The sequence below is a fragment of the Vidua macroura genome, chromosome 9, assembly GCF_024509145.1.
Source record: "Vidua macroura isolate BioBank_ID:100142 chromosome 9, ASM2450914v1, whole genome shotgun sequence".
NCBI lineage: Eukaryota > Metazoa > Chordata > Aves > Passeriformes > Viduidae > Vidua > Vidua macroura.
In genome coordinates this window covers 29,595,095-29,621,167 of record NC_071579.1, presented here as the reverse complement: position 1 = coordinate 29,621,167, position 26,073 = coordinate 29,595,095, and the positions used below count along the sequence as shown (strand labels likewise).

General features: G+C 41.5%; 1 protein-coding gene across 11 annotated transcripts in view; it reads right to left on the bottom strand.

The window, feature by feature from the left end:
- FGGY (FGGY carbohydrate kinase domain containing) overlaps nt 1-26,073 on the bottom strand; it is a 128,366-nt gene that overhangs the window by 42,786 nt on the left and 59,507 nt on the right. For 8 of the 11 annotated variants that reach the window (XM_053985296.1, XM_053985290.1, XM_053985288.1 and 5 more), the window contains 3 exons: nt 23,974-24,102; nt 19,940-20,043; nt 74-181 (listed from right to left, as the gene is read on the bottom strand). In XM_053985296.1, the coding sequence (XP_053841271.1) occupies nt 74-181; nt 19,940-20,043; nt 23,974-24,102 (341 nt within the window). Of the gene's footprint in view, nt 1-73; nt 182-19,939; nt 20,044-23,973; nt 24,103-25,688; nt 25,783-26,073 lie in introns of those variants that run through there. The other 3 variants (XM_053985292.1, XM_053985294.1, XM_053985299.1) reach the window with 2 other exon arrangements.

The following is a 26,073-nucleotide window of genomic DNA, read 5'->3' as shown; positions in this document are numbered from 1 at the left end:
TTCAGCAGCCTGGAACATCCCATGATCTTATGGAGGTGTTTCAAGTCTGAATTGCCAGTCTCCAAGCACTCACCAGTTTTCCTGTAGCACTCTGGCCTCCCTCATTCAACCACAATCCAGGTACCATGGCAGAGAAATACGGTCCCCAAACACCAGGCACAAAAATGGGGGTTTCACTGACCTGGAAAAAGCAATAGAAAGTTCTAGTGAATCCCAGTGCTTGTCGTAGTAGGAACTTCACAATTAAAGCTTGGCAGCTATCAGAGTCCAATACTGAGACAATTCCTGCTTCTCCACTGGAATTACCTAGAGAAGTGGAGATGTACAGGTAGAAACTTACTCCAAAACAAGGAGGGAAAATATTTTCCCCCATTTACATAATTTTTAGATGACAAGACACACACAGCCCACAACCCACTCATCCCCACTGACAGAAGAACTGGGCCTGGCCAAACAGAAAGTAAGAAATTTCAGGAATAGGAGAGAGGGAAACTGCCTCATTTCTCCAGAAAAAAAGGTCTTATTTACAGTGACTAGTGGGATACAGTACTCTGCTCAATTGGCATGAGCAAGCACAGGCACTGCAATGGACCACAGGAGTTTCCAGAGCACCCATCCTGTACATTTGGAGAGCTCAGAATGAGGAGGGAATCCTGCTGGCAGAGGACAGTGATGTCCCTTGAGAGCTGCCATCAGCTCCATGCCGGCAGTGGAAGCCCAAGCTCCAGTGCCCTCACAACAGTGCCAGGAGAGTCGGGTGCCTCAGGTGCAGGCTGCACACCTGGGCTGGGATTTGCTTGGCTTCAGCAGCAAACGTGCCTGGGTAAACACCAGATTCTGCCCTTTACTTAGGCTTAGCTTTACACAAACCACTCCTTCCTTCACAGCTGTGAGGGCAGATCAGGCAGATATGTGAGCAGTGTCTCCCAGGCACGGAGCAGGGCTGTGCTCCACCACTCACACACCAATATCCCCAGCACAGGGACAGCCTGGCCCCTGCACTCCCTGCTTTCGTGGTTAGACCACTCAGGATGTGGGAGACACTGGTTCATTTCCTTTCTCTCCTTCAGAAGATGCAAATTACCAGTTGATAAGGGTGGAGGGCATTTTCCTTCCTCTCGCAAAGTGGTTTCACTTTCAATAGACCAGACAGACTTTCTAGACTTTCTTCCTGGTTCAGCAGATCACTGCCCAGTCTAGCAAGTAAGGCCAGCACACACCAGGGACTGGGATGGTGGGACTTGGGTCCCAGGACTTGCTCCAAAGACTAATTGTGAATTCCCAACTGGTTGAACATGGAATTCTTGCAGCAGGGGCTGGAGGACATCCATGCCCTGCTAGGCTTCTCTTGGAAGCAGGAACCATGTTTTCTCTTCCAGGACCACATATATACACTCAAGTTAGACACAGCTGTGATTTCACTGGGAAAAGAGAACAGCAGTGCAGTCCTACACCATCCCATGATTTATGCTGCACTTCCCACTGATGATGGCTAAATCTGCAACTGTTGTTTTCTAGAAGGTGGGAACTACTATCAGAGAAGGACACGAGAATTAATTCCCTAACAAAATCAGTCTGTGTGTTTTCAATGCTGAAGAGCAAAAAGAGAGGTCTTAGTCAATGGGACAACAGGGTTTTTTTTTTATTTAGACCTTGCTCTTCAATAGCAAAATTCTAGACCCATTAAAGGATGCTCAAGGTTTGTTGTTGAATTCAATAAAGCCTGGACTTCACATCAAAACAGTTTTGAGAGTAATTAAAAATTCAGGCCTGTTCCTGTTAAACTTGATGCACATTCTCTCTATATTTAAACAGGCTGAACTTTAAAGGCAGTTTTTACTAGCCAGTAGGGAATATGCTCCGAAATGCAGTTTACTGGCATTTGTGCATCACACATGTTTAGTAAATACAGCAGCAGGGAGGTTTCTGCACAAACAATAGTCTGCTCAAGCCATAAACTTACAGTACAGCTGATTCTTGTCAGGAAGTTAAGTAGGAAAACAAAACAACAAAAATTTGTTTTTCAAAATACACCACCACAGTGTCAAGAAATGCTGATTTCTCTCAGGAACGCACCTAACAAATCTGGGAATCCTGCTTGGTTCTCCCTTATCAGCTCTGATGCCCTGACTTACTTTCCCTACAGATGTGTGTGTACAATGTGTCTGTGTGTCTGTGCAACATTTTGGCTGACTAAACCCATTAAAGAGCAAGAATAGCTGCACTGAATTTACAAAGGCATTTATGACTCCAAGTGGACGAAGCTGCGTCAAAAACATTGCAAAGACATTTGGTTTTGTTTTGTTTTCTCTTAAAACTACAAATTAATACAGCTTTGAGTTTTCATCACCTCGATGGGGCAAGCCTTCTTTTACGATTTCAATAACAAAATGAAGCACAACAAAAAGCAAATCCTAGAACAAGCTGATTTTTAGACCAATTCCACTTCACTGACCTTACAGAGAACACAGCATGTGGTCAGAGTTACCAGCCAGTATCTGCTCTGAACTGGTGATGGAAGCATGGGGAGAACTCAAACATCCCAACTCATTCCCACCCTACAGCCACGGACACAGCACAGTGTCCCAGGAGGTGACAAGGTACATTTAGGGCAGAAGGGGCCTGGGGTTTTGAAGGCTTATCTCAAAATATTTGTGATGCAGAGAACTTTGCAGGGTTCTGCAGTCTGCTGAAGGAAAAATCTGGTTAAGGCAAAGAGATCAAGCTTAAAATCCAACTGCTGTGTCACCTGAAAAAAACAAGTAGCCAAAGGATATTAAAGGCACCAAGATGCTTTATGAAATTAGGGGAAAACCTCAACATCAAGAAGGCAATAGAGTTTATAAAATAAAAAACAAATCCCACACCTTTTTTCTGTTATTAGTCCACAATTTGCCAAATTCTCTTGTAAAAATGTTTTAGATTCATTAAAAGACCAAATTCTCCCTGCAGCCAGTACTTCTGGCCTAGTGTTTTGGACACTCACAGGAATTTAGGACAGGATATTTCCATGCTGGCTCTTCTCACATTACACTGAGACCTTCCTATCCTCTTATTACTAAAGTACCATTTGTACACATTCCAGCAAACTTTCAACACATGAACAGAGCAAACAAGGGCGTTGGGAATTGCCACACTGATGAATAAAGCCAGCAGGGCACTTGGTTATCAGTTTTGTTGCTGTGGGAACTTTTAACTGGAATAAAGAACACTGGCTGTCATGCTGGGCTTTACTGATGATAGGGCATAATCAGATTTCCCATTTCCCCCTTTCATTTAAGGAGTTTAATTCACATTTTTTAGACTCTGGGCTTTGATGCACGTGGAAAGGAGGAAAATTGGGAATAACAAACTCCCCAAAAGAGACACACAATCTTTGAGAAGCAACAGGGTGAGCATCCTCCTGTAGCTATACGCATCAGAAACAGCAAATGGTTTCCATTTCCCCTCCTTGAAATATTTGGACGGTGATTAAATCTTTCAAGCCATGCAGCAGCTGGCATTTGTATTTTCATAATAAAAGGTCCTAATTCTGTTTGAGTATACATCCCACTCAATCCCACTGAAACACATGACTAGACAGTGGCATAAAGTTGGAGAAACACTGCAAAGTTTGCTGCAGAACCCAGAAGAAAAGAAAAGCATAATTTGCCAGACTCAGGGCTATTTTGGTTACAATAACACCATGTCTCTTTTACAGCTTTCAATTGCCTTGAGACATTCTTATGGTGATATAGGAGGATCAATGTCATTTTTTTTTTCCTTTAATGAGCTTAAGAAAATCTTTAATCTTTTTAGTAGAAAAACAACATGTGTTTCAGATTTATGGACAATTGATTTTTATTTTTAAAGCAAATAAGAGATGTCATCGTTCTCTGGAAGTTAAAATACGAATTCGAAGGGAACCTAAGATTTTCTGCCTTCCATTGAACTGAAATTCCTCCTGTGACACACTCCCACTGTGAGACATAGTAACAGTTATTATCTTTTATATAGAGTGAAACTGAAACACAGGATATCCTCTGCTAGAGGTGAGAGTGATCTCTGCACAATTAATGCAGCAGGAATTTGAAGACAGAAGACGAGAGGAATCTGAACCTGTTCAGACTTTGAGTCATAAGCTGCATCTATAAATATTTCAGCTGAACGTGTTCACACAGGGACTGTTGCCCTCATGGGTGATGATGCCAGCTCAGACAAGGATTACACCCAGACAGGCAGTTCCAACTCACAGTTACTCTGTCTGGGGATGGGGACAATCCTTTCGTGCAAGGAATTGTCACCTTTCCCTGCCTCCCCAGCACACACATTCCTGCTTGCTCAGCCCCATCGTTTTGGATGAAATGAGCACTAAGCAGTTCCAAGATTCCTGCTCATTTGACAGGAAAAAAAAAAGAGTTCCACACCTTCTGAAAGGGAGAAGAAGGGAAATGAAGTTCTCTCTGGGCGGGTTTAACCTCAGCGTGTGCTTTATAAAAGATCATACTAATATGTAAGATATGTAAACATTATAGAGCAATCAGAAACAAATGAAAGGATGAATTCAGTTTAACAATATTCAGCTGTGGTGCAACTGCCAGAAGGCACTTTTTGTTATGAATAGATCATTTGGATGAGTTACAGGCCAGACTTGAACCCTGGCGTGCACTGGGAAAATCAGTGTCAAACTACCTGAGATCAGAAGGTATCAGCAGCACATCTGGCAGCCCACAGAAATGAAAAATGTTTTTAAAATATAAAAGGCTACATAGAACTAAGGTAAATTAAGAAAGGACCTGCTTAAATGGCATTAATATGAGATCTGTAATGTATATAATTTAGGTTAGTCCTTCCCACTTGCCTCCCCCTTTAAAACAAAGGCAGACAAAAAAAATTCCACTTCTGTTATAAAAGTCTACCTGGAAAAAAAAAAAAACAGGAGAGGCTAATTCACAGCTCAAGTGAGTGAATCAGAGGAGTCAGTGCCTTTAACCCAAGTTCAGCTTTCAGGACTGTCCCTGGCTTCAAGGACAGGACAGAACAGAGACCTTCACAGACAAGCATCACCTGGGCACCCAGCCATGCCATCAAATGAGCAAGTGGCACTGGGAGATTTGCTTCACTTAGCTTTGTTTTCCTGCATCAGCCATGATGATCAGGCACATGCTTGTGCTTCCTCCTCAGCTTTATGTAAATGTTATGGCAATCAGAGACAAGATAAAATAAAACACACCACACTGGAGAGAGAAGTTTTGTGAAGTATGAATTTCAGCAATTTTCTTCCCTAGCTGACACCATCTGTTGCTGGTGTAGGCTCACACAAACTCCTTCAATAAAACTGACAGAGAATTTGGAGAATTTGGCTGTTACCTGAAAAGCAAATCTTTATATTAACAAGGTATACTGCTATATCCATCTTCTGCCATTTTAATTTCTGCTTTTTAATATTGAGCTTCTGATATGTGGCAGCATTCTGCTATTGCTATCAGCATCTCAATTTACCTGCAACATGCCATAGAGAGAGGAAATAATTTCTGTGGGACTATTCTTGACTTACACTCACTTCCATGAAAGCAAGTTTAATCCTTTATTCTACTTTTAGAGTACAGTCACATAAGAGTCAAAACTTTTAAAGGTAATTATTTGCTAAGGAGAAGCTAGGTCAGAAATTTTGTTTGAAAATCACCTCACTTATCAGCTTCTATAGCCAGAAATTCAGAATAACAGCTGCTTTTGTTAGGCTAAGACAGGTATGAAGAAAAGATCTAAGATATTAATGGAGAGAGCAGAGAAAGAAACAAGGCAAAGCACCATATCAGTCACCAACTAATAAATGCTCTTTACAGTTCTGGACTTTGATCACTGACAAGTCAAATACTTTCATTAACTTTTTTGCTGACTTTTAACTTTCAAAGTTTCTGACTGACTGTGGCTTGAGAATACTGACAGTCATTCAATTCAGAGGCTTTACATGGATGCATAAAATCCTGCATTAAGAAAACTGTATCATTTTGCTTCTGCTGACAGATGGGTCTTATAGAGCTACTCGACCCCAACTCTCTGACAAAGAATGAAAGAGATTCATAAAAAAAGGAAAGAACTCAAAGGGAAACCCAAGAATGTTTCATTTCTAGGTTTCTGGTTCAAACTTAGGTCACAGTAATAGCTACTGAATGTGTGATTTAAAAACAGCACTTGCTGGTGGCATATAGATATATATACACATATATATATATAAACTGGGCAGAGCTGGGACATGAAATTGTGTTTTCAGTGAACTGATGCCTACTCTAAAATTGCCATCCTGGCATTATTTCTCAAGCACTAAATGTGTTTAAAACTAAGCTTCCCTATAGCTCTGGAGGCTATTTTCTAAGTTAAATGTATGGTGCACCAAGTCAACTTCTTAAAATATGTCTATTAGTAGCAGTAATTACATACTAAACACAAAACAGTATTCTAGCTTCAGCCTGATGTAAGATATATTTAAGAAAATAAGGCTTTGTAACACAAGAAATGTACTTCAGGACACAAAGGAAATTAAAATTTATTAATATTCCAATTCCTACAGGTCATACACTGCCAGCAATTTATTTGCTTATAATTTAAGCTCGGGTCTCCTGGCCATCATGGGTTTGCTATGCAGCTGCATTGCTTGTGGTGGGCAAGTCACCAGCTCTGCTCCACGTGACAGGCTGGCATCCCCTGAGCCACCCTCGGTGACAGATTTACTCTGCCATGATATTAAGACCAGACCACAAAAATTCTTGCACAGAGCTCACTTTATCCCACTGGAAGGATGGAAGTCACACAAGTGACAACAACAACAGAGAGAGGACGAGGACTTTGGGGCTCTGCCTGAGCTCACCCACCCACGGATGGTTTTGGTAACCTGTTTACAGGCAGCTGAAGAATTCTGGCTTAGGGGATACAAAACACTTCCATGAATGCCTCACTGAGTATTAACCTCATCACTTATTGCCAAGGCTATGCCACAGAGACCTGGAAAATTCAATCCCTGTATTAATTACCTCCCAGACAAAACTCTCAGTACAACCTAAAACTAGGAGAGACAAATGAATTCTTGGCGACTACTGTTACCTCTTACTCCAAGTAGTAACCTGTGTGAGAAGGGCAGCAAAATGTGAATGACACACAGGCAGAACTATTTCTAATTTTCTAAATTCTCCATAAAACATTAACTGGTCTACAAACGAGAGGCCAAACCAGGTATGTGATTAATGTGCAATAAAGAAACCATGCTCCAAGGGCAACTTGATTGCTTCATCTCTGAAAATATTTCAGGTGAGTTATATATTGGGACTATATACTGCACAACCCAGCTCTATATCTAACAAGAATCAATTTGAGTAAAACTTCAATGAGTTTATTAAACATTTGCACAGTTAGATTTTTTTAAAGGCTAAATAAGGAAAGGCATTTGAAAAAAAAATTAAAACATGATTTTTAATAAAAGAATAGGTTGACTCATGATAATATTAGTTACTCAACTGTGCTGAGTTTATACTTATTAGTATAGAGAGGAATTAATCTAGACCAGCAGAAGTAGTTTATATTTACTGGTATAAAGAGAAATTAATCTAGCAAAGGAAAAGACAAGGAAGATACTGGCTCTTAAAAGACTTAGAACACATCAATTAAAATGTTGTTTAAAACTGACAACAACAAAAATAGTATTTAGCAAAAAAAACACCCCTGTTTTACTCCACTGTATTTTAAAAATGCAACAGATCAGGCAGGGAATAAAGAGGTCAGAGACTGCACTTGTATGAGCAGCTTTTCTGGATATCTGCCATTAAAACCAGTTTGAAGCTGCATTTCTGAGAAAAGCTTCTGACAGTGGATGCTCTGGGGCTGAACTAACTCACTGCTGTGACCCCCTGCACCTCCTGAGGCCCCATTTTCAGGCAGCAGCCAGGTCCAGCTTTTTCATCTGAGCTGGCTGTGGGTATTTTTTCCAATAGGCTGCATCAATTTTCAGCCCAAGGTATGTTTGGTATTAGAATGTCTTAGGGTACAGCCACATGAATAAATTATTATGGGCAAAACTTGGAGGTCAGTTGCCCAGCAAAACCACCTCTACTCATCATCTCTCTGTGGTGTATGGTGTGACAGATCCCAGGGACCTGGCACATTCCACAGGAAACCAGGGCCAGGAGTGCTGCTGGGACTTGCTGACATGGTACAAATGCACACTATAGATTACTCAGTTCATTTCTTCATCTGCCCCTACTCTTATTTCACGATCGCACAAAAGGATTTTTAAAATCTTATTTTTGCTTTTTTTGCCTTTTTTTTTCTTTTTTAATACCAGTCTTATGAAAGAACCTGGCAATGATATCAACTTTAAACATTAACCAGCCAAGATGGACAACTGATATTTGTTTTAAGTAGAACAATACTTTTCACATTATAAAATCCTGCCATTTTCCCCAGGGGAATATAGAGAGCAAGACTAGTACCTACCTCTCCTACTGTAAACTTTTGACTTTCTCTCTTTGCACTCAAACCTCTAAATTCAAAAGCAGAATAAAAAAAACAGGGAAAAAAGAAAATTATAATGGAATGGAAGCAAAAAATGCTCTTCATTTTGTTTGTCTTACTATTATCTAAGTAAAAATGGTTAATAAAAGAGAAGCTGAGAGGGCCATGTCTGAACGTGTTCCTCAAGTCTTGTTCCAGTTCTTTGCTGAATTTTACCTGCTGTTTGCAGAAGATGGGAGCATTTGGAAGTTGGCCACTTAAAGCACAAGCTAGAAGAGGAGCATGGCTTAATTATAGCTCTATCAGGAGCACTAATTAACCAGCCCACCAGACCACCTGTAGGCACTCTGAGAGAAACAATTAGAGGGTGGAAATATAAAAATCAGTGCTGTGGAATAGACACAAAGTTCTCAACCTTTTATGAGACCTTCTGCCAGCAATCTCCTGACCATGACTTTCCCCAGCCATTGTGAGCAGCAGACTCTCAGCTTTCACCCAGGAAGCATCAAAACACTCTGAGCCCTATCTGTGAATCGGGGTCAGGAACCCCACAGGTGATGGAAGAGAAAGCAGCTTGGGCTTAGGGAGCTCTGCCATCGTGGGAAGCTGGATCCTGAGACTGCTGTCAAAAAAGAGGCAAGTCCTGGATCAGTCTGGGATCTAACAAATGATGGTCTAAAAAATGTCATACCCTAAAAGGGCTCAGAGGCCTAGGTGTGCATGTTTTCTCTCTAGAGTAATGGTGCTGTTTGCTTTGTAGAATGAAGGGTTTCACCAGGCACTGTCAGATGGTTGAGAGACTGGATTCAAGAATAGGGAACCACTCCCAGAGAGGAGCTGGAGCAGGGAGATCAAACAAGTTCTGCAGGAGCACAAGGAGAGCCCAGGAGGCTCTAGGAAGCAGTGTCAGATTATCACTTTATTAGGTCATTATATCACTGTATTAGGTCAGCTTATCAGTATATCAGGTCACTCAGAGTCATTGATGAGAGGAGTCTCCAGGAGAACAGACAAGTCTAAGTACAACATCTGCCTCTGGAACTGTCCCTGGGTTTGCTGTCCCTGGACACAGGAAAAAACCAGTCCTGGTGTCCTCCACAGAAAGTCTGCACCCCTGTGAAGTTTGTGTTCCTTGTGCATGAGGTTAAACTCCTGTGTATTCCAGGAAGCAAACCTGGAATTAAGCCTGGGACAACTTGAAAGTTTCAGCTCTGGAAGAAGTTAAATGGGATTGAATGCAGGGGTAATCATTCCAGACTCAGTCAACATCCACCATTTCCTTCTGTCTAAATCAGAGATGCAAGAACTTCACAAGTCTTGTCAGGGACCCTGACTGAATGCTCAGCTTTGCAGCAAACCCTTTAAATTAGATGAATTTTGACTGTTCCAAGCTTAAATGTTCACATCCACTTACTTCTGCTTTTTATCAGTATCCATTAACACTAAGCTTATTTATGTTTCAGCTTGGGAAAGTACACGATGGACACACAGTAGCCTATGATCCTTTGCTTTGTATTCCCAAAGGTCAAGGTTTCTTTCAGAAATTGGTAAAAAAAGACCTTTAATCTGCTAAATTGTTTTCAAAATCCCAAACAGAAGAAAAGCACCCACATTCATGATGGATTCAGATGCTTTTTGCTAAGCACTTAAGCACTAACAGTTCTGCATTGATTTATTTTATTGTTTTATTTAGTGAAATGTCTGGCTAGAGATATACACATTAACCTTTTTTTTTTTTTTTTTTTTTGCTCATATTTACTGTGTCGCCTTCCTTGAAATGGGAACTGCAAGTGCTTTGATAAATGGCCTGAAAGGTTGTCTGGTTACCCCATGGCTTCTGTCCTTGCTGAAATGCTGTTCTGGACCCTTCTGCAGCAGTGCTGCTCCGTGACTCACTGCAGTTACTTCTGGGCCTCTCAAAACAATAGTTCACTGGGGATCCAGGGGCTCAAATGAGCTACAACCATTTATTCCACCCATTTATTTTTACTTCTCCTCCAGTGACAGACATTCACTGTCAAAAAATGCCAGTCTGTGTGAAGATTATAAATCTTCCAGCACAGCCATTTTAACTTTGCACTTGATAACACTACAGTTTGCTGCTATGGAAAGTTAAATCCCATAAAGCTCATCACAATATGAACTAACTCTTCTCATGTTTAAAAAAATACAATCAAACTCCAAAAGCCATATAGTCCCTTCTAACCTGTTGTTAACAGTGGGCAGTAACAGATGTCTTAGGGCAGATCACAGAAATACAGGAAATATACAATAATTTACACAAAAATGTCCTCCTAGCCTCCAGTGTGATGAAGTTCAAGCAAATTTCTGTTCTTACCTTCAACTAACACAAGAAACCAAGCCTTCAGAAGTGGCTGATACTGCAAACAACCCCCAGTTTTCATGAAGAAAACCTCCATTTGTGCAGTATAAAATAAATTTGCTATAATGACAAGTTACAGACTAGTGCAAGTCTCTTACAAGAACACTGGAGTTTTTTAAGTCCTTTATCTATTATTCCTTTAGCTCATAGCACTTCAATCTTCAGTTCTGGTTCCTAAACAAACATGTCTCAGATATTACTTGCAGCAGAATCTTTATTTTAGGAGACTACTGAGACCTCACCCCAAACTGAAAGGTTGGGAATTGTGCACAGCTATGCCACAAGTAGCAAAACAAACTCTACCCCTCCATGGCACTTGAGAAAAGCCCTCCAGGACCCCTAGCCAAGCCAAGCTCTGAGGATTCCCAGGCAGACCCAGTCCTTGTCACTGTGGCTGGCTGGATGCCCTTCCCACACACCTTAAGGACTGTCTTTATTTATTTTTTTTTTTTTGCATAATATAGTTTATTTCAGAGATTTTCCTTTCACTCCCCCATTATCTAAGTGTTCTTTATACATCAGTGAAGGCCACTGCCAACAACAGTATCATGGCTGCAGTTCAATAAATCCTCTGCAATACCCCTGGAGCTGGAAGCAGATTCACATTATATGGGATATGCATTCACACACTATTTAAAACGTACTTTTAAACATTTGAATAACTAAATGGGCAAATCCTGAGGATCTTACCCAGTGTTTATTCAGCCCTTACTTACTGAGACAAACTCCCAAGGACAGAGTAAACAGTGAGAGAGGACCTCAGGCCTTCACCCACAGCTATAAACAATGAACTCAGCATAAACTGTGATTCCCAGCTGACTCTGGGAGAAAAGCAGCAGCTAATGCTTCTCCCCACTTTGCTTCCAGAGGGATTATATGACAAGAGATTTACTTGCTCCCTAAAAGAACTTGCCCCATCCAAGATATTGCCCCATTCACAGCTGGAACAGCAAAAATGAACTTAGATGAAGAACTATTGATTCATGAGATGATGAAGAGAATTGGAAATGGAGGGGAAAAGCCAGAGTAAGAGACCTAATGTCCAAAGACTGATGGAATTTGCCTGAGTGGGGGAACTGTTGCTGTTAAGAAGAATAAACAGCACTGCATCTATAGCCCCTTGACCCTGGAGCCCTTGATACTCAGCACTCTCAGATCACACCTTGCATTGGAGAGATGTTTGTCTGCACAGCTTCACTTCGTGCTCATAGTGCAAGTGAGGGAACCAAGGAAAGACAGAATCACAGAGCAAACCAACTCACTAAACAAAATATGGGATTTGACCCCAAACTTTCACAACCCTCACTGCAAATAAGGCTAACTCCAAAATTTTAAAGCTAACAGAAAACTCTTAAGTTTTTGTATTATTGTATTCCCTTGAAAATTCCATTTCATTGTTCCAGGACCCAGGAACAATCTAAGATATGACCAATAATATCCCTTATCATATCTCATTTAATTTATATTTTAGTTAATCTTTTACAGTTATTGTCAGAAAAAAGAGCAGAAAATTGAGTTCTTTTTGTTCTCCCTGAGATCTAGACACACAGAGCAAGCAGGCTGTTCAATAAATCCATGCCTACTCACAAAAACAAGAGAGACAAGGGATCTGGAAAGGTCATTCATTATACATTTGTATACTTGTGATCTGAGAAAAATCCCCTATATTGCTCCTTCAAGCAGAGCACTCCAGGAAGACACCTGGGGCTGCTCAAGACTTTGGGCTTCAGGCCAATCCATCCTTCTGGGTCTAGAGAGGAGTGATCAGATCTGTTACCCTGCAGCCTTGATGGGAGTGTTGCACCTGTCAGATCTGACAGCATCGCTTTGAAGAATATAGGAAAAAAATCCAAAAATCTTGTGTTACAATGAAAGGCTGCTGCTGCTGATGGACTTTTGTTTACAAAAATTAGAATATTGCTACTTAAACAACAAATCAAAAGTAAGTTGCCTTGTCCTGTCTCCCGCAATGGAGTGATGCTGTCACGTGAACATCAGCGAAGGAAGACAAACATTTAACTTTCCCAGAATCACACAGTACAGAATACAACCTCCTTCCTACAACAGAAGAAGCAGATTCTCCCACATCCTATTAAAATATACAGTTAAGAAATGAAGGTGCAAGGTGGATTGATAATCTAATAACAGATAACCTTCAATTCCACACTGCTTTAAGCAGAGAGGCCCAAACTAGGCAGCCCAATATTTCCAGCAGCCAGACCAGCTAAATCTTTGTAGTGTCAACATAAGAATGTAAGAAGCTCAGTCTCTCTTGCTCACTCTTCCTAAGGCAAAACATGGGGAAAGCAGTGAAGAACAGGAGAGGAGCCCCATTAGCAGTCAGACCTGGAAAGGCCAAACAGACACTGCAGAAAGAATCATGGAATCATAGAATGGTTTGTGTTGGAAAGGACTTTAAAGCCCACCCACCTCCACCCCCTGTCATGGCAGGGACACCTTCCACTATCCCAGGTTGCTCCAAGCCCTGTCCAACCTGGCCTTGAACACTTCCAAGGATGGGGCAGACACAGCTGGGCAAGTATTCTGAAGGCTCAGTACCCTGAATCCAACACCCTGATCCCTCTGTGTCACGCAGGGCAGCTTGCAGTGAAACACAGCATGGAAAGCACTGCGTGTGTTGGAATTTTCAAAGATTCCACTGATGCCACTGAGTTGCTTTTTGAGTATCAGCCTTCATGGCTCTCCAAGCAGAGTATTTTTCAAAGCCTTCTCCCTGTCCACATCTATTATTTGAGTCTTTGAACTCAACTGATCTGTTCACAAAAGGCAAGGAGAGTTGAATGTACAGTTTTGTGGGAATGTTACTGAGCATTATCTAATTTATGTACAATAGAGATTAAATTGCTTTCAGATACATTCCCCTGCACAGGTTGATTACCAGCAAGACACTGGGGTGCAAAACTTTGATGTCTCTGGACTGGCATATGCTAAATAGGAACATCCCATTCTCCCCATCACCAAGGCATACCTGAGCTTTGAATTATGCCAGGCCAGGAACAAAGGAATCTTGCTCATAACAAAAACTTTTAATAACTCGATGAGAAAGCCTCCCTTTCATCTCTGCCAAGCTTTAGGAAAGGCTGGGAGGCAAGCAGAAATAAACATTGTACAGACTCACCACTGCTGGCTCTAAAGTAAACTCTCCAACTTCCTATTTACATTTCAAGATCTTAAGCTTTGTGGTTTACTAGTTCTGCAAGTAAGTGCTTTGGGTTTTGGAGGCTGCCTGCACATGATCTCCCACCACTACTGAAGTCTCCTAGCTTTTATTAATATAATAGGGAGGTCAGAAAAGCAACAATCTTTTATATGCCCTGCTAGCAGAAATATTTTACTTCTAGCTTTTTAAAAACAAAACAAAGCAAGCAAAGCATACAACGGCAAATTAATGCCAGCAAAGGGGATATTACAGTTGTGTTTGTTTGTTTTTGAAACTGAGGATGCTGGAACATGGAACAAGAGAGTTTCATTAAAAAGGGTGTGGAGGAGTTCTTTGAGGGACAAGTAAAAGAAGGTGGCAATTTTATGGATTTAAAACCCTTCTAAGGCCACTGGCTGAAAAGGCACCTAAAGAGGCTCTGTGACCTTCTCTACATGAGCCTAAATCTGTGTACACCAAGGACGGGCAACCTGAAACAACAGTCGTGAAGTAAAGGTGGTTTTCATTTCATACAGCCTTCCCTAAATGTAAAACATCTTCATTAGCTGGGAAGTCAACACTGCAACTGCTGCCAAACGCAATATAGAAGGCAGCAGAACTGTGCCGAATGAGGACAGAGCGAGGGAGAGGCTCCTGTGACACTCGCTTCTTTCTCCCACCCCAAAGACGCTGCGGCTCGCGTGCACAACAGGCTTTACAGGGGAGAGGAATATTTAAAAAGCAAGACGGCAGGTGCTTATCAATTCCATAAAGCTCACACAGATCATTTCCCAAACTTGCCCAAGCTGCCCCAGCCTCACTAGGTTTGATTTTGGTTTTATTTTGTTCCCTCCTGTATTCCTCCCCCTTCTCCCACTCGCTTGACCCTCCCAAAGGCAGCGCCATTCCCCTGGTCAGGAGAAGGACAAATCGCTGTCCCTGCTGCACGCTGGGTGGCAGCCAGCTGGCAGGGGCTGTGCTGCCCTGGGCTGTGCCCCGTCCCCGCGGAGACCGCACGTTCCGAGGCGGGGATGGGAGGGAGCGAGCGGGGCTCCAGCGCTGCTCTGCGCGCACGGATCGCACCGAGCTGCCCGAGCAGCGCCAGCCTGCCCAGCCCTGCCAGCCTTGCCCCCAACACACTGCTCGGAGCACTGAGGAGTCCCTGCGCAGGGATTACTCCAAAGGCTGCTGCTTTAACAACGTGGCGTGTTCTGAAGAGGAGACTCTGGTAGCAGAGCCAAAATACACTGAATCCACTTGCTGGTCTGGCTCCCACTGAGATTAGAGATCAGGCTCTGAGAACACTTTGAGCCAGCATGTCTCTGCTGTCTCCTCTCCAGGATGTACTGCAAAGGACACGTACTGTGCATGCTCTGGGGGTGGAAACGTGCTTAACACTCTATTTGTGTGAACAAAGCTGGCAGCTCGGGCGGATATTGTGGAGCAAAGAAGTTCTATTGTGTTTGCCAGTCATCACGAGAATCAAATGAACAAATTTAGAATAAGCAAATTGGGCTGGAGTTCCTTTAGCAGAAAGCACTCAAAGGCTAGTCAGGCTTAGTGAAAGAGAGTATGGGATATTCTTCCTGAAATAATCCATAGTAAACATTGGGACAGCAAAATTATTTGCTCATTTTGCTGTTCATGTAGTTGCTCTGTCTTTTAGATCATGTATTAAATCTGAAAAGGTAGAAGACAAATTACTTGTGTCCCTCCAATTCAAAAAAATTACTAAATTACACAGTTCAAAGCACATGAACATTATCATCCAGGGAAAAATGAATTGTATCCCAAGACAAGTGAGTCCGTTCCCAATGCCAAGAGTCACAGAAGTAACAAAAACAGATGCAAAAGAAGAAATTGCATCTAAACTTGAAGAGATTCTTCCTTGACAATCCCCAAAAAGCAGTGTTGAGTACAGAGAACTGATAAAGAAGGAATGACTGAAGAAGAACACAGACCACATCACTAAATGAAAACACAAAAATAAATATCAGAGACTCTGGAGATAATGGAACACAAACCTTGTACATTCGGGACTCAAAATACCAGCAAATTCACAGTCCCCCATTGATAAGCTAAAATTAGGCCAGACTATGCTCCCATTGAAAGCTGCTCTGCCTACTTTCTTCATCTGGGAATCACAAAAGGTGTTGGAGCAAGAACAAGAAATATTTTCATGATGGTACAACTTTGCCCTGCGAAAGCACGCTTGTGTCCAGGACTGGGACATGGGAATACAGAAATCTGTGCCTGAAAACCTCCTGATCACAAAAAGGTTTCAGAAAAAAACAAAAAAAAAAAGGATTTTTAAAACCTTTAAAATGCCCCATAAAACCCTAAGACACTGGCAGGAAGACAGGCTTTTAGGGAAGCCAGCTACCTTATTCCCAGGAGTCAGGGCATGTCTGTTAGACCCATGCAAACTCCAAGTTAGGAATAACAGGCAAGCTCCTGTTTCAGTGCCTCAAACCTGCTGTGATTTTGCTGGGAAAAACTACTCACACATTTTGTGTAGTTGCCATGGCTACACAGGGAAAGGCTCCTAAAAGTTCCAAAGCCAAGTGTGGGTGCTGGAGCTCAGAGCCCCTGCCTGCAAAGCACCATGGCAGTGGCAGCTCACCCAGGAAAGTCAGGAACTTTCCCTTGGGCACAGAGACCAAACCTGCAGGGATGAATCCCAGCTCCAAAACAATCCTTCACAAGTGAAAGAGCAGCTTATTTGCCATTCCAAATGCAAATTCTACTCATGTCTTTTGCTAGGGCAAAGGAGGCAGCAGAGAATCATGTAAAATGCATAACTGTCCAAAAATACTCAGAAAACCATCTTTTCTTTTCTTTTTCCTCATGGATAATGAATGAGCCCTGAGGTGGCAGTGACATTCAGCAACCAACAGCTCAGACATGGGCTGGGGTCAAAAACCTAATTACAACAAGCACTTTGCTGCTTTCATGAGCTATTCAAGAGAAACACGAAATTTTCTGTGTGCCTCTGATTACCCCAAACTGTTGGTGGTTAATTCCAAAAGTGTATCCTCACTTAAAAATGGTAGTTCCACCACAAATTAAACTATTATAGCCATGAGTAAAATTAGGTTCCACATTTGTACTTTCTAAAATATCAAAGCCATGATTAGCAAAGTCTTTTGTTTAAGATCTCTAGAGTCCTGGAGGTAATGAAAACTGGGTCAAGGAGCAGTTTCTCTGAAAGTTTAAAGTAAATGCCGTGTTCAAGAATTACCTGCTCCTGTGACTCGTGGAGTACTTGGTCTAGAGAATGGAACTACTATAGATACCAAGAGCAGTCCCCCTGCCCTGAGCAGAGGAGGAGGAAGGGGTGGAAAAGAAAGGCATTGCAGATGATTTTGAACAGTTTCCTGTTATGGCCCCTTGAAAGAAACCCAGCCGTACTTTCCCCCTGCTTTCTGTTTGCTGAATTTCTCCTGACAGTTGGCTCCTTCGTTTGCCAGAACCACAACAAAGGACGGCCTTGAGTTTCCACACAGGCCATTTTCTCCCTCTCTCGTCTCTGATCATCTCACAAAGGTATTATTGTTGCTGGCTCACTGGGGCTCAGTGCACCTGAGGCACATCAAAGGCACTTGTTAATGCCCGCCTGACCACACAGGTCTCTCTCCCACTGCATTAAATTAAACTCGATGATTAATCTCTGTAGCCCTCAGGGTCCCTTGGTGCACACGGAGAGAGAAAATATATATTTCTATCAAAACACAAGTATAATATACTTTCATTTTATAGCCCTAATTAAAAAAAGGAACAGCTAATTTTGGCCAAATGCAGCTGCATATAGGTCTCATTAAAACACAAATACAACTGCTCTGTGTGCTCCACGCTCACTTCATGCAGCCTGTGCAGGTAATAGATAAAAGAAGAGAATGCTAAAATCATTTCACAGATTAGATCCAGAGAAGTTTAGAATTTACTTATTGTCTGCTGGCTAGAGATTGTTATACCCCTCCCTGTGCAGATGGGTGAAGGCAGGCGGTTAAGGAAATGATTATAAAATGCTGAGTAGGTAGATTTAAGTAAAAATCTACTTAAATCTAGGAAAAACTGCACAAGCATCTGTTCCTGAGTTTGAACTGAACTGACTAAAAGCCTTAAAAGGTTCTGCATCATGCAGTCTGTGTTTGACTTTGGGGTTGCTTCAATGACAGAGCATCAACATGGATTTTATCACATCCCTTTTGCTACATTAGCATATTTAATGGAGCCACAACTCTCATGGCTGTGGAGAGTGTACACAAAACGTGTTAATATTGATGTGCTGTGCTCTAGTTTGGGCAGTCAAACAATTCTTATTCTCTCCTAGAGCTTTCTCCACAAAGAATGTCACTCCTCTCCAACACCTCTAGCACTCCCAGTGCCATTTGCTAATCCCAGTCCCAATTCTACTGTTGTGAACTGGGTGTATGTTAGAACTTACCAGTGTACAAATATCAACCATTAATAAAAAACCACACACATGTCCTCCTCCAGGGCTGGTTGTGCTAAAGGAATGAGCCAGAGCCAGCTGGCCCACTGCCAGCTACCCAACACTGCCCTTAGACCTTCGGGGGAAGCTGCCTGCGAGCTCCTCAGCTCACTGCAGCCCAGTACTATGTGTCTATTAACTCATTTTAACAATTTAAACTAACTCAGCTAAATGAAACAGGTTAGTAAGAGTTCACTCAAACAGCTTCTACTGAAAGGGCAGAAACCTCCATCAAAAAACTTGGAAATAATGGAAGCAGTGGCAGGGCTTGAAGGGTGACTTCTTCCTCCAGGGTGCCCCACCTGCCCTATGACAGACAAACAGGTACCAGTGGGATTTTTCCAAGACAGAGCAAGCCAAGAGTGATAGAGTTTGAAGCTTGAAACTTCTGTTTAGGAAGGAACCAAAACATACTCCAGTTGGTCTAGGGGATTTAAGCTCAATGCTCTGCTTCACAACAGTTGGATTATTCACATCTTCAAATTCAGTCACGTGCTAAAATGCTTTGCTGAACGACAATCCACGTGACAAGATCACCATTTATTCAATCTCAAGATCACACTGGACTCATGCTGTTACTACAGAGACAACTTAACTTATTGTTAAGGCTGATGTTTTATTATCAGCCTCCTTCTTATTCTCTCCTAGAGCTTTCTCCACGAACCATGTCATTCCTCTCCAACACCTCTAGCACTCCCAGTGCCATTTGCTCCTTTTTGGAAAAATTCAAGTTCTAATCATTCTAAATTTAAGACCAAAATGAGTTTTAAATAAAAAATGTGGCAGAAAAGGGTACTTATCTAAATGGAATGCTCTCAGACTCATACATTTTAAAACAGTATAAATTTCAAAGGCAGACACTAAATTTTAATTGCAATCTCAGAGAAAGCTTTTGTATTAATTCACTGAGAAAAATTAGCAAAGTGAAAACTGCTTATTGGGGGGTTTTCTTTCTTTTTAGTCATGATATGTCTCATAATTCTATACACCATGGCAATTTTCAGAGGGAGAAGGATTTATATTGATTAAGGGAAGAGGTGGGGGAGCAGGGCTGTGACTGAAGACGGGCACTCCTTCTCCAAAGACACTCTTCTGTAACACATTAGTGATAGGCTTGTCACAGATAACTCAGGCTCAGGCTTTGGCTCAGATTTCAGGCTGCTCTTTAAGCCACTCTGGCATCATGGTTTTTACTTTCCATGTCATTTTTCAGTATTGATTTCTACTACTATTAAAGTTCTTGCTTAATAGCAAATGCACAGTAATTTATAATTAATATCCAAAGGTAAAGATAGAGTTACCAGAAAAAAAAAATTCAAGGAAAAAAGAATGGGGTGAGAAGGACAAAGGTCAATTTTCCCTTCAAAAACATAAGTTAGTAAATTCTGCACAAATTAGGATGACACACACAACCTACCCCCATGTGGCACGAAGATGTTCCACAGATCATAGCCACCCGGGATGTAATGGGCTGGTTCTCACATGGAAGGTTGTGTCCTTTCACATCTGCTCCAATTACTCCTATTAAAGTAAAATTAAAATTCTCTGTTAAAGAAGAGCAAGCCACCCTGCACCAAACAGACCTTTTCTGCACTCAAATAATTGCTGAATATCTCACACCACTGCCACAAATTAAGAAAGTCTACTTAGCCAACAGAGGAAATAATTTTATCAATCAGATTAAAGTATTTATTCCAGATATAAGGACCGAAGACGATTTCTTCTAAATGCGTATTTATCATCATGATTTTTAAGTGTTATTTTACCTAGAAATGTTATTTTACCAGACATTTATTCTCTTAGGTAGCTCACTGACATGCAGAATAAAAAGTGCCCTGCTGTACTGGCAGGCTGCAGATGTGTTTATTTGTTCACAGTTTATCCTGAACATCCTGGATGATGTGTTTTGTCAGGGGATGAGTTGGAGAAAGGGATAACTTGGCAGGAGACTCGAAGGCTGCCAGCTTTGTTGTCTTCACTGCTGCTGCTGTTCTGTCCATGTCAGAACCACCTAAAGGCAGATTTTTCCTCCCCTTCGAGGAACTGAGCTTGGCTCTGAGGAGCACCACTCAGCCTGCAGCAGAAAATACACCCAGGAGATGCCAGACCTACAGCTGAGCCCCAGAACACATCCCATCCTGCTTGAGTCACTTCAGGGGAGGCTACAGAGGCAATCTGCCCTCTCCTCCTCCTCTCCCAGGCTGCATCCTGGCACCACGTTGTGCTGCACCCAGCAAAATGCAGCAGCCAACAAGTAACATTTTTACACTGGACTTTTCTTTTCTTAAACATGGCTTTTCAGCTGGCAAGCTGGTCACCAGACTGTGCATTTGCATCTGCAAAGCTCAATTTGGAGACCAGTATGTCAATACTGATAAAAAAAATCCCCTTCATCTCCCTGTAGAAGGATCAGGAAAACATTTGCTGGATGTTGTGAAAGATGCCAAGTGTTAGGACTGGTTCATATCCTACATTTCATTAACACCCTCTTGATTTAGATCACCACTGCAATGCTCTGGTACCAAGTCAGTCTGGTGGGATTTGTCTTACTGGGATCACCATGGTTATCGTGGTATCACCATGGTTGGAAGCCATCTAAATAATCTTTAAAATTTTAAAGTCTTAAAAAATCCATCCTCACGTCCCTTAAACTAAACTGACTTGTGACTATGAAATGGCACAGCTGTCCTAAAGGGAGTTAGGAACAACAAAAAGCTAAAAGTAAGGCTTCTACTTCATGTTTTATTTTTTCACTGCTCTAACATAATGAATGCATATTAGGAATTTTGTATAGGGTTGTCTACAATGCAAATTCCTCTACTAAGCATGACTGTATTAGAATTTCTTGAGTTAAAAATACTGTTCACACTTGAGAGGGAAGAAATCTATTAAACTAAATAGTCAGCATATGCTGCAAATGTATTTTCATAAACAATATAAAACTGAAAAGATCTTTTTAATTGCTAAGAAAATATGTATTCTGCAAAACAGGAATTATGGCTCTTTTTGGCATTTTAGTCAGCGGCTTCACCAGTGTTTAAAATTCTTAGAATCTTCTTATTTGTGATTAATTAAAGTCAGACAGCAAATAAGTCTGGAATATTGGCTAAAAGTTATATAATTGCTGTTTCACATTTAGCTTAGGTGGAATTTTTCACAGTCGGAGGCAGACTCAAAAGCAGAGGCTGAGAACAAGAAGTCTGTGCACCACACAGAATAGAGGAGAGCTTTTTAGGAAGGCAAGCAGTGCTTAGCAATGTGTGCTTCTGGATCTCTTCCACAGTGACATGGTATTTTAGACACTGCACCATAAATCATCTACTTTTGTTGAAACAATGCTGATGCCTTTTAAAAGGTGCAATGTAAACAGCATTTTTATGAGGCCAACCCCACAAGCCTGGCCTCCCATCCTCACAGTTTCATCTGTACACTCTCTGAAATTAGTACAGTAGGTCAAAATGCAAGATATAACTTCTTGGCTGTTAGATCCTCACTTTTCCATAAGAGGTATCAGATGGACTGATCCAGGAGTCACACATGACCTCCTCAAACATACACACTACACAATTCTTTACCTTACTGTACTCAAAGCTTTGAAGCTTTCATAAACTTCAGGAACCTGCTCAGCCAAACCACACTTCACATGCAGCCAAGAGCAGATCTGAGCTGCATCAAAAGTTATTAACACTGCAAACAAGATGTCCATCACATCATTCTGGCTTAGCCTGCAGGATATTTTCTTTACAGATATCTGCACTCTTTGAGACTCCTTTTACTCCTGCTCCTGTCACTTTTGCTATCAAACTCTTCTCATTTTTGCTGTCCTTTCTACTAAGTTTCCATACCATTTCCAATATATTTATTGCCCTTCCCAGATTCAAGAATTAAGAGTTGCACTGTAAATGCTCCTCTTATCCCAGACTGCACTGAGCTATGGTGTGATTATCATGCAGGTTCTCCCTCTGTAATACCCTCCTCTCTCTAACAACAACCTGTGTGTTGGTTTTCTCCTCCTGGCAATCATTTCAGGAGTCTGCTGGTGTTTGTGGTGCCATCTGGGAAAACAGATTCAGATTAGCAGACTGTCTCTATGCACTGCAGCCCTTTCCTGAGGGATGCCAGTAGCTGGGTGTTTCTAATGTCAGAGTTTCTTTACACAAGTCTGTATCAAGGAACAGACAGTTGCTCTCTATTCTTTTTAAAATTCAATTGCTTGATTTCAGCACATGAAAAAATGGTCAAACTTTTTGTGCTCTGGATCCATAATGATGCCAATTAAACAAGGACCTTCCACTGCCACTTTCACATGCTCTGTGACAACCCAGTTTCGCAGCAAGTTCATTCTTTCAGGTCAGGTTATTACTCTGTTCTTTTCCAATAACACAGAATTGCCAAGGCACACAGTTTTAAACACATTTTTATGCAATTAGGATACTGACAGATATTTTTTAAGTCAGTCACAACACACCTACAAATATGACACTGAAGTTCAGTCTTCCTTTTAGCAGACAGACCTACATATAATCTTTTTCAGGTAGCAAGAAAAGCAATCTCCATGATTACTTAACCTCACCAAAAGCAAAGTAAAGGGATTTAAACACTAGAAAAGTTCCAGGTCACAGTTTCTAAGACAAATGAGATTTAAAACAGCACAAAACATTTGAAAAAAACCTGGTAGTTTAGCACCTAATCATATTTCAGTTAGATCTAGTAAAAAATCCTCTGATGAGCAATAGATTTCCATTAAACAGTACTACTTCAATAACACTGAAACTTCCTGAGGTAAGACTGTTTTCTAAACCAGCAAACTAAGAAACCTCTCAATTTCCTGATGAAAAAGTTAGACTGAATCTCTGTCTTATTGACTGTATTTGGACAAGACCAAACAGCATAGTAAGAAAATGAACTTGTTTGGCCTCATCAAATGTATTTCAGAAAAGTTGAACCTGGGCTGAACATCAGAATATTATGCTGGAAAAGAGAAAAAGCCAAAGCATCAGATCTTAAATCATGAATCATAAATCAGACCTTTGAATCATGAATCACTTCTAAAGCTAAGAATCCTAACTATGAACAAGCCTCAAACATGAGGCTTCTCCCTCAGAATGGTTGTTTGTGTTTTTTTCTTGCTTATCCCCAAACTTTTGAGCAACAGAAGATGCAAACTCCCAGCATGTTGGCATTCCAACACCATGGGGCTTCAGTCAAAAGTGGAACTAGCAGAAATTAACAAACTATTTACAAATCCAGCTGAAAAGACATATAACAGTGATATATTCCCTTTCTTGAAACTGACTTGCAGTACTGGTAGTTACTGTGATGATTTGGGTTTTTTTTAAAGAAAAGCATCAGAGCAAATGGCTGGATAAAAACAGTCTGTGACCAAAATGTCTTTCTGAAATGAATTCAACAATTCCTGTCTCCGAGAGCAGTAAATCCATGAGCGAGTACCTAGTCCTCCAGCATGTGCATCAATGAGAGATGCTGCCACTGCAATCCCTTCAGGGAGCCCGAGATCTTCCGCAGCGTCTGGTGTCAGACCTTTCCCAACAGCCTCTCCAGGAGACAGGACGAGGTTTCCTGGGCAGACACAAGACAAACCAAACGCCTGTCAATTTACTAAACAGAAAAACAAACGCGTGTGTTATTGCAAGAGCTCCCTTCCTCCTCCTCCAGTGAGGCCTCGTATGTATAAAACAAACAAGAGCTTCACAGAGCTCTGTGTGATGGAGTATCTTTCATTATCTGTCTGCAGATTAAGCACGACTGTGCCAGATCAGGCATCCCATGGCAATTTAGAAGTTCAAAAGCATTCAATATCCTATCTAGCCACAGAGAAAGATTGCACCACAAGCAATTAAATTCTGCTTGGCATCTCTCCAGGAGATATGAAATGCAGAAATCCCAGGTTCTTGTGGAAGGTGCTGCCTGCAGGCATTCTCTGGGCATGGAAGGAGATTCAGCTCAGTCTGTGCTCACAAATGAACACTGCACCTGTTGCACAAGGAATGCACAAGGAACTGGCCATTTTTTTTTTCCATTTCCATCCTTTCCAGCAGTTCTGCTAGGAATAAGGTGGCTATAGCAACAGAGACTCTGAAAAAGAAACTGGCTTAAACAGCAAATTCCTCCAGTTGCAGCTGTATTTCCTCACAGACTTAAATAATCCCTTTCTGAGCCTTCTCTGGCCTGTGCAGTATGAAGAAGACAAGAACACAACTCTGCCCTCCCTGCCCTGTCACAGGGAGCCCAGGGGCAGGTCCTGCCATAACACAGACCCAATTTTGTCTTTCAAGTACCAGAATTTAGGGACACCCCCAAGAGCCTCCTCTCAGCCTCCCACAGCTGGAGCAGTGGGACTGAGCTCCTGGGACTGCACACACTTCCATATTTATCCAATGGTTTGGGGGTGAGAGGCAGAAAGCTCAGTGGGAGTTCCCACAGACCTCCCTGCCAGTGCCAGGGCTTTTAGTACCTACCTGGAGTGTTTACTAAATTCAACAAATTTGGGCAGATTTGGCAAAACTCCTCTTTAAAATAAAACAAGACTATTTTCACAGTCAATTTTATTGAGAATGTTACACCTGAAGCATGTTCTGATATGTAGAAAGGACATAAAACATCTTCCAGAATAGACATTAATTAAGAGGAATAGCATATCATAAAGTATCAGGAATACACTAATTCCCAGGAGCATAAACTTCTACAAATGCAGTAATACAACCTGTTTAATGAAAAGGCTAGGATATTAAATTCATAGGTCTTCAATTTTAGATATCAAATAGATCTTTGCTGTAAATTACATTCTTCATTTTTAAAAGCTACATTCTCCTTCTGCCCACTTCCCGATGGATGCAGTGTATGGAGCATTTTGGGATCAACAGAAACAACTTCACAGCTGCTCATTTCTCCAAGAGTTTCTGTTCTACTGACAGCCACACATCTCTGCCCCTGAAATTCCAGGCTGAACCTCACACTGGAAATTTAAAACAAGTCTGTGCAGCTAAAACTGTTGCACTTGACAGCAGGTTTATATTCAGTACTGGGGGCAGTAAGCAAACATCATCATTAAGCTTTATACAGAAGGATATGAGGACATTAAGTCACCTCCTCACAGGAAAATAAGTTCTGTATTTTATTATTTCTGCATTTTGCTAGTTACTTACTGTAAAGGCAAAGCATTGTCCTGGCTTTTCCAAGAGATGTATCTTTTGCATTTTCCCCCAGTAAGCTGGAGTGCAGGATGTTCCTCTTTAAGAGATTTTTCTATTAACATATCAGGTTTTTTAAGACATTGGAGAAAAATACCAAAGCTGTCTGCTTCTCCTGACATTCAAAGACCCTGCAGGTGGAAGGAAGTTCAAAAGAGTTCATGCAGCTAAACCCACATCTTTTCCTTCAGAATCAATTGCCTGACCTGAAAGCACAGCCATGGTGTATATACAGCATGAGATTAATTTAATCTGAAATAAAACCTCTTTCCAGGCAGCCCTTCCATGGCTACCTAGTCTTAATCAGTCATACCAGTCAAACACTTGAGTGTGTAATTAT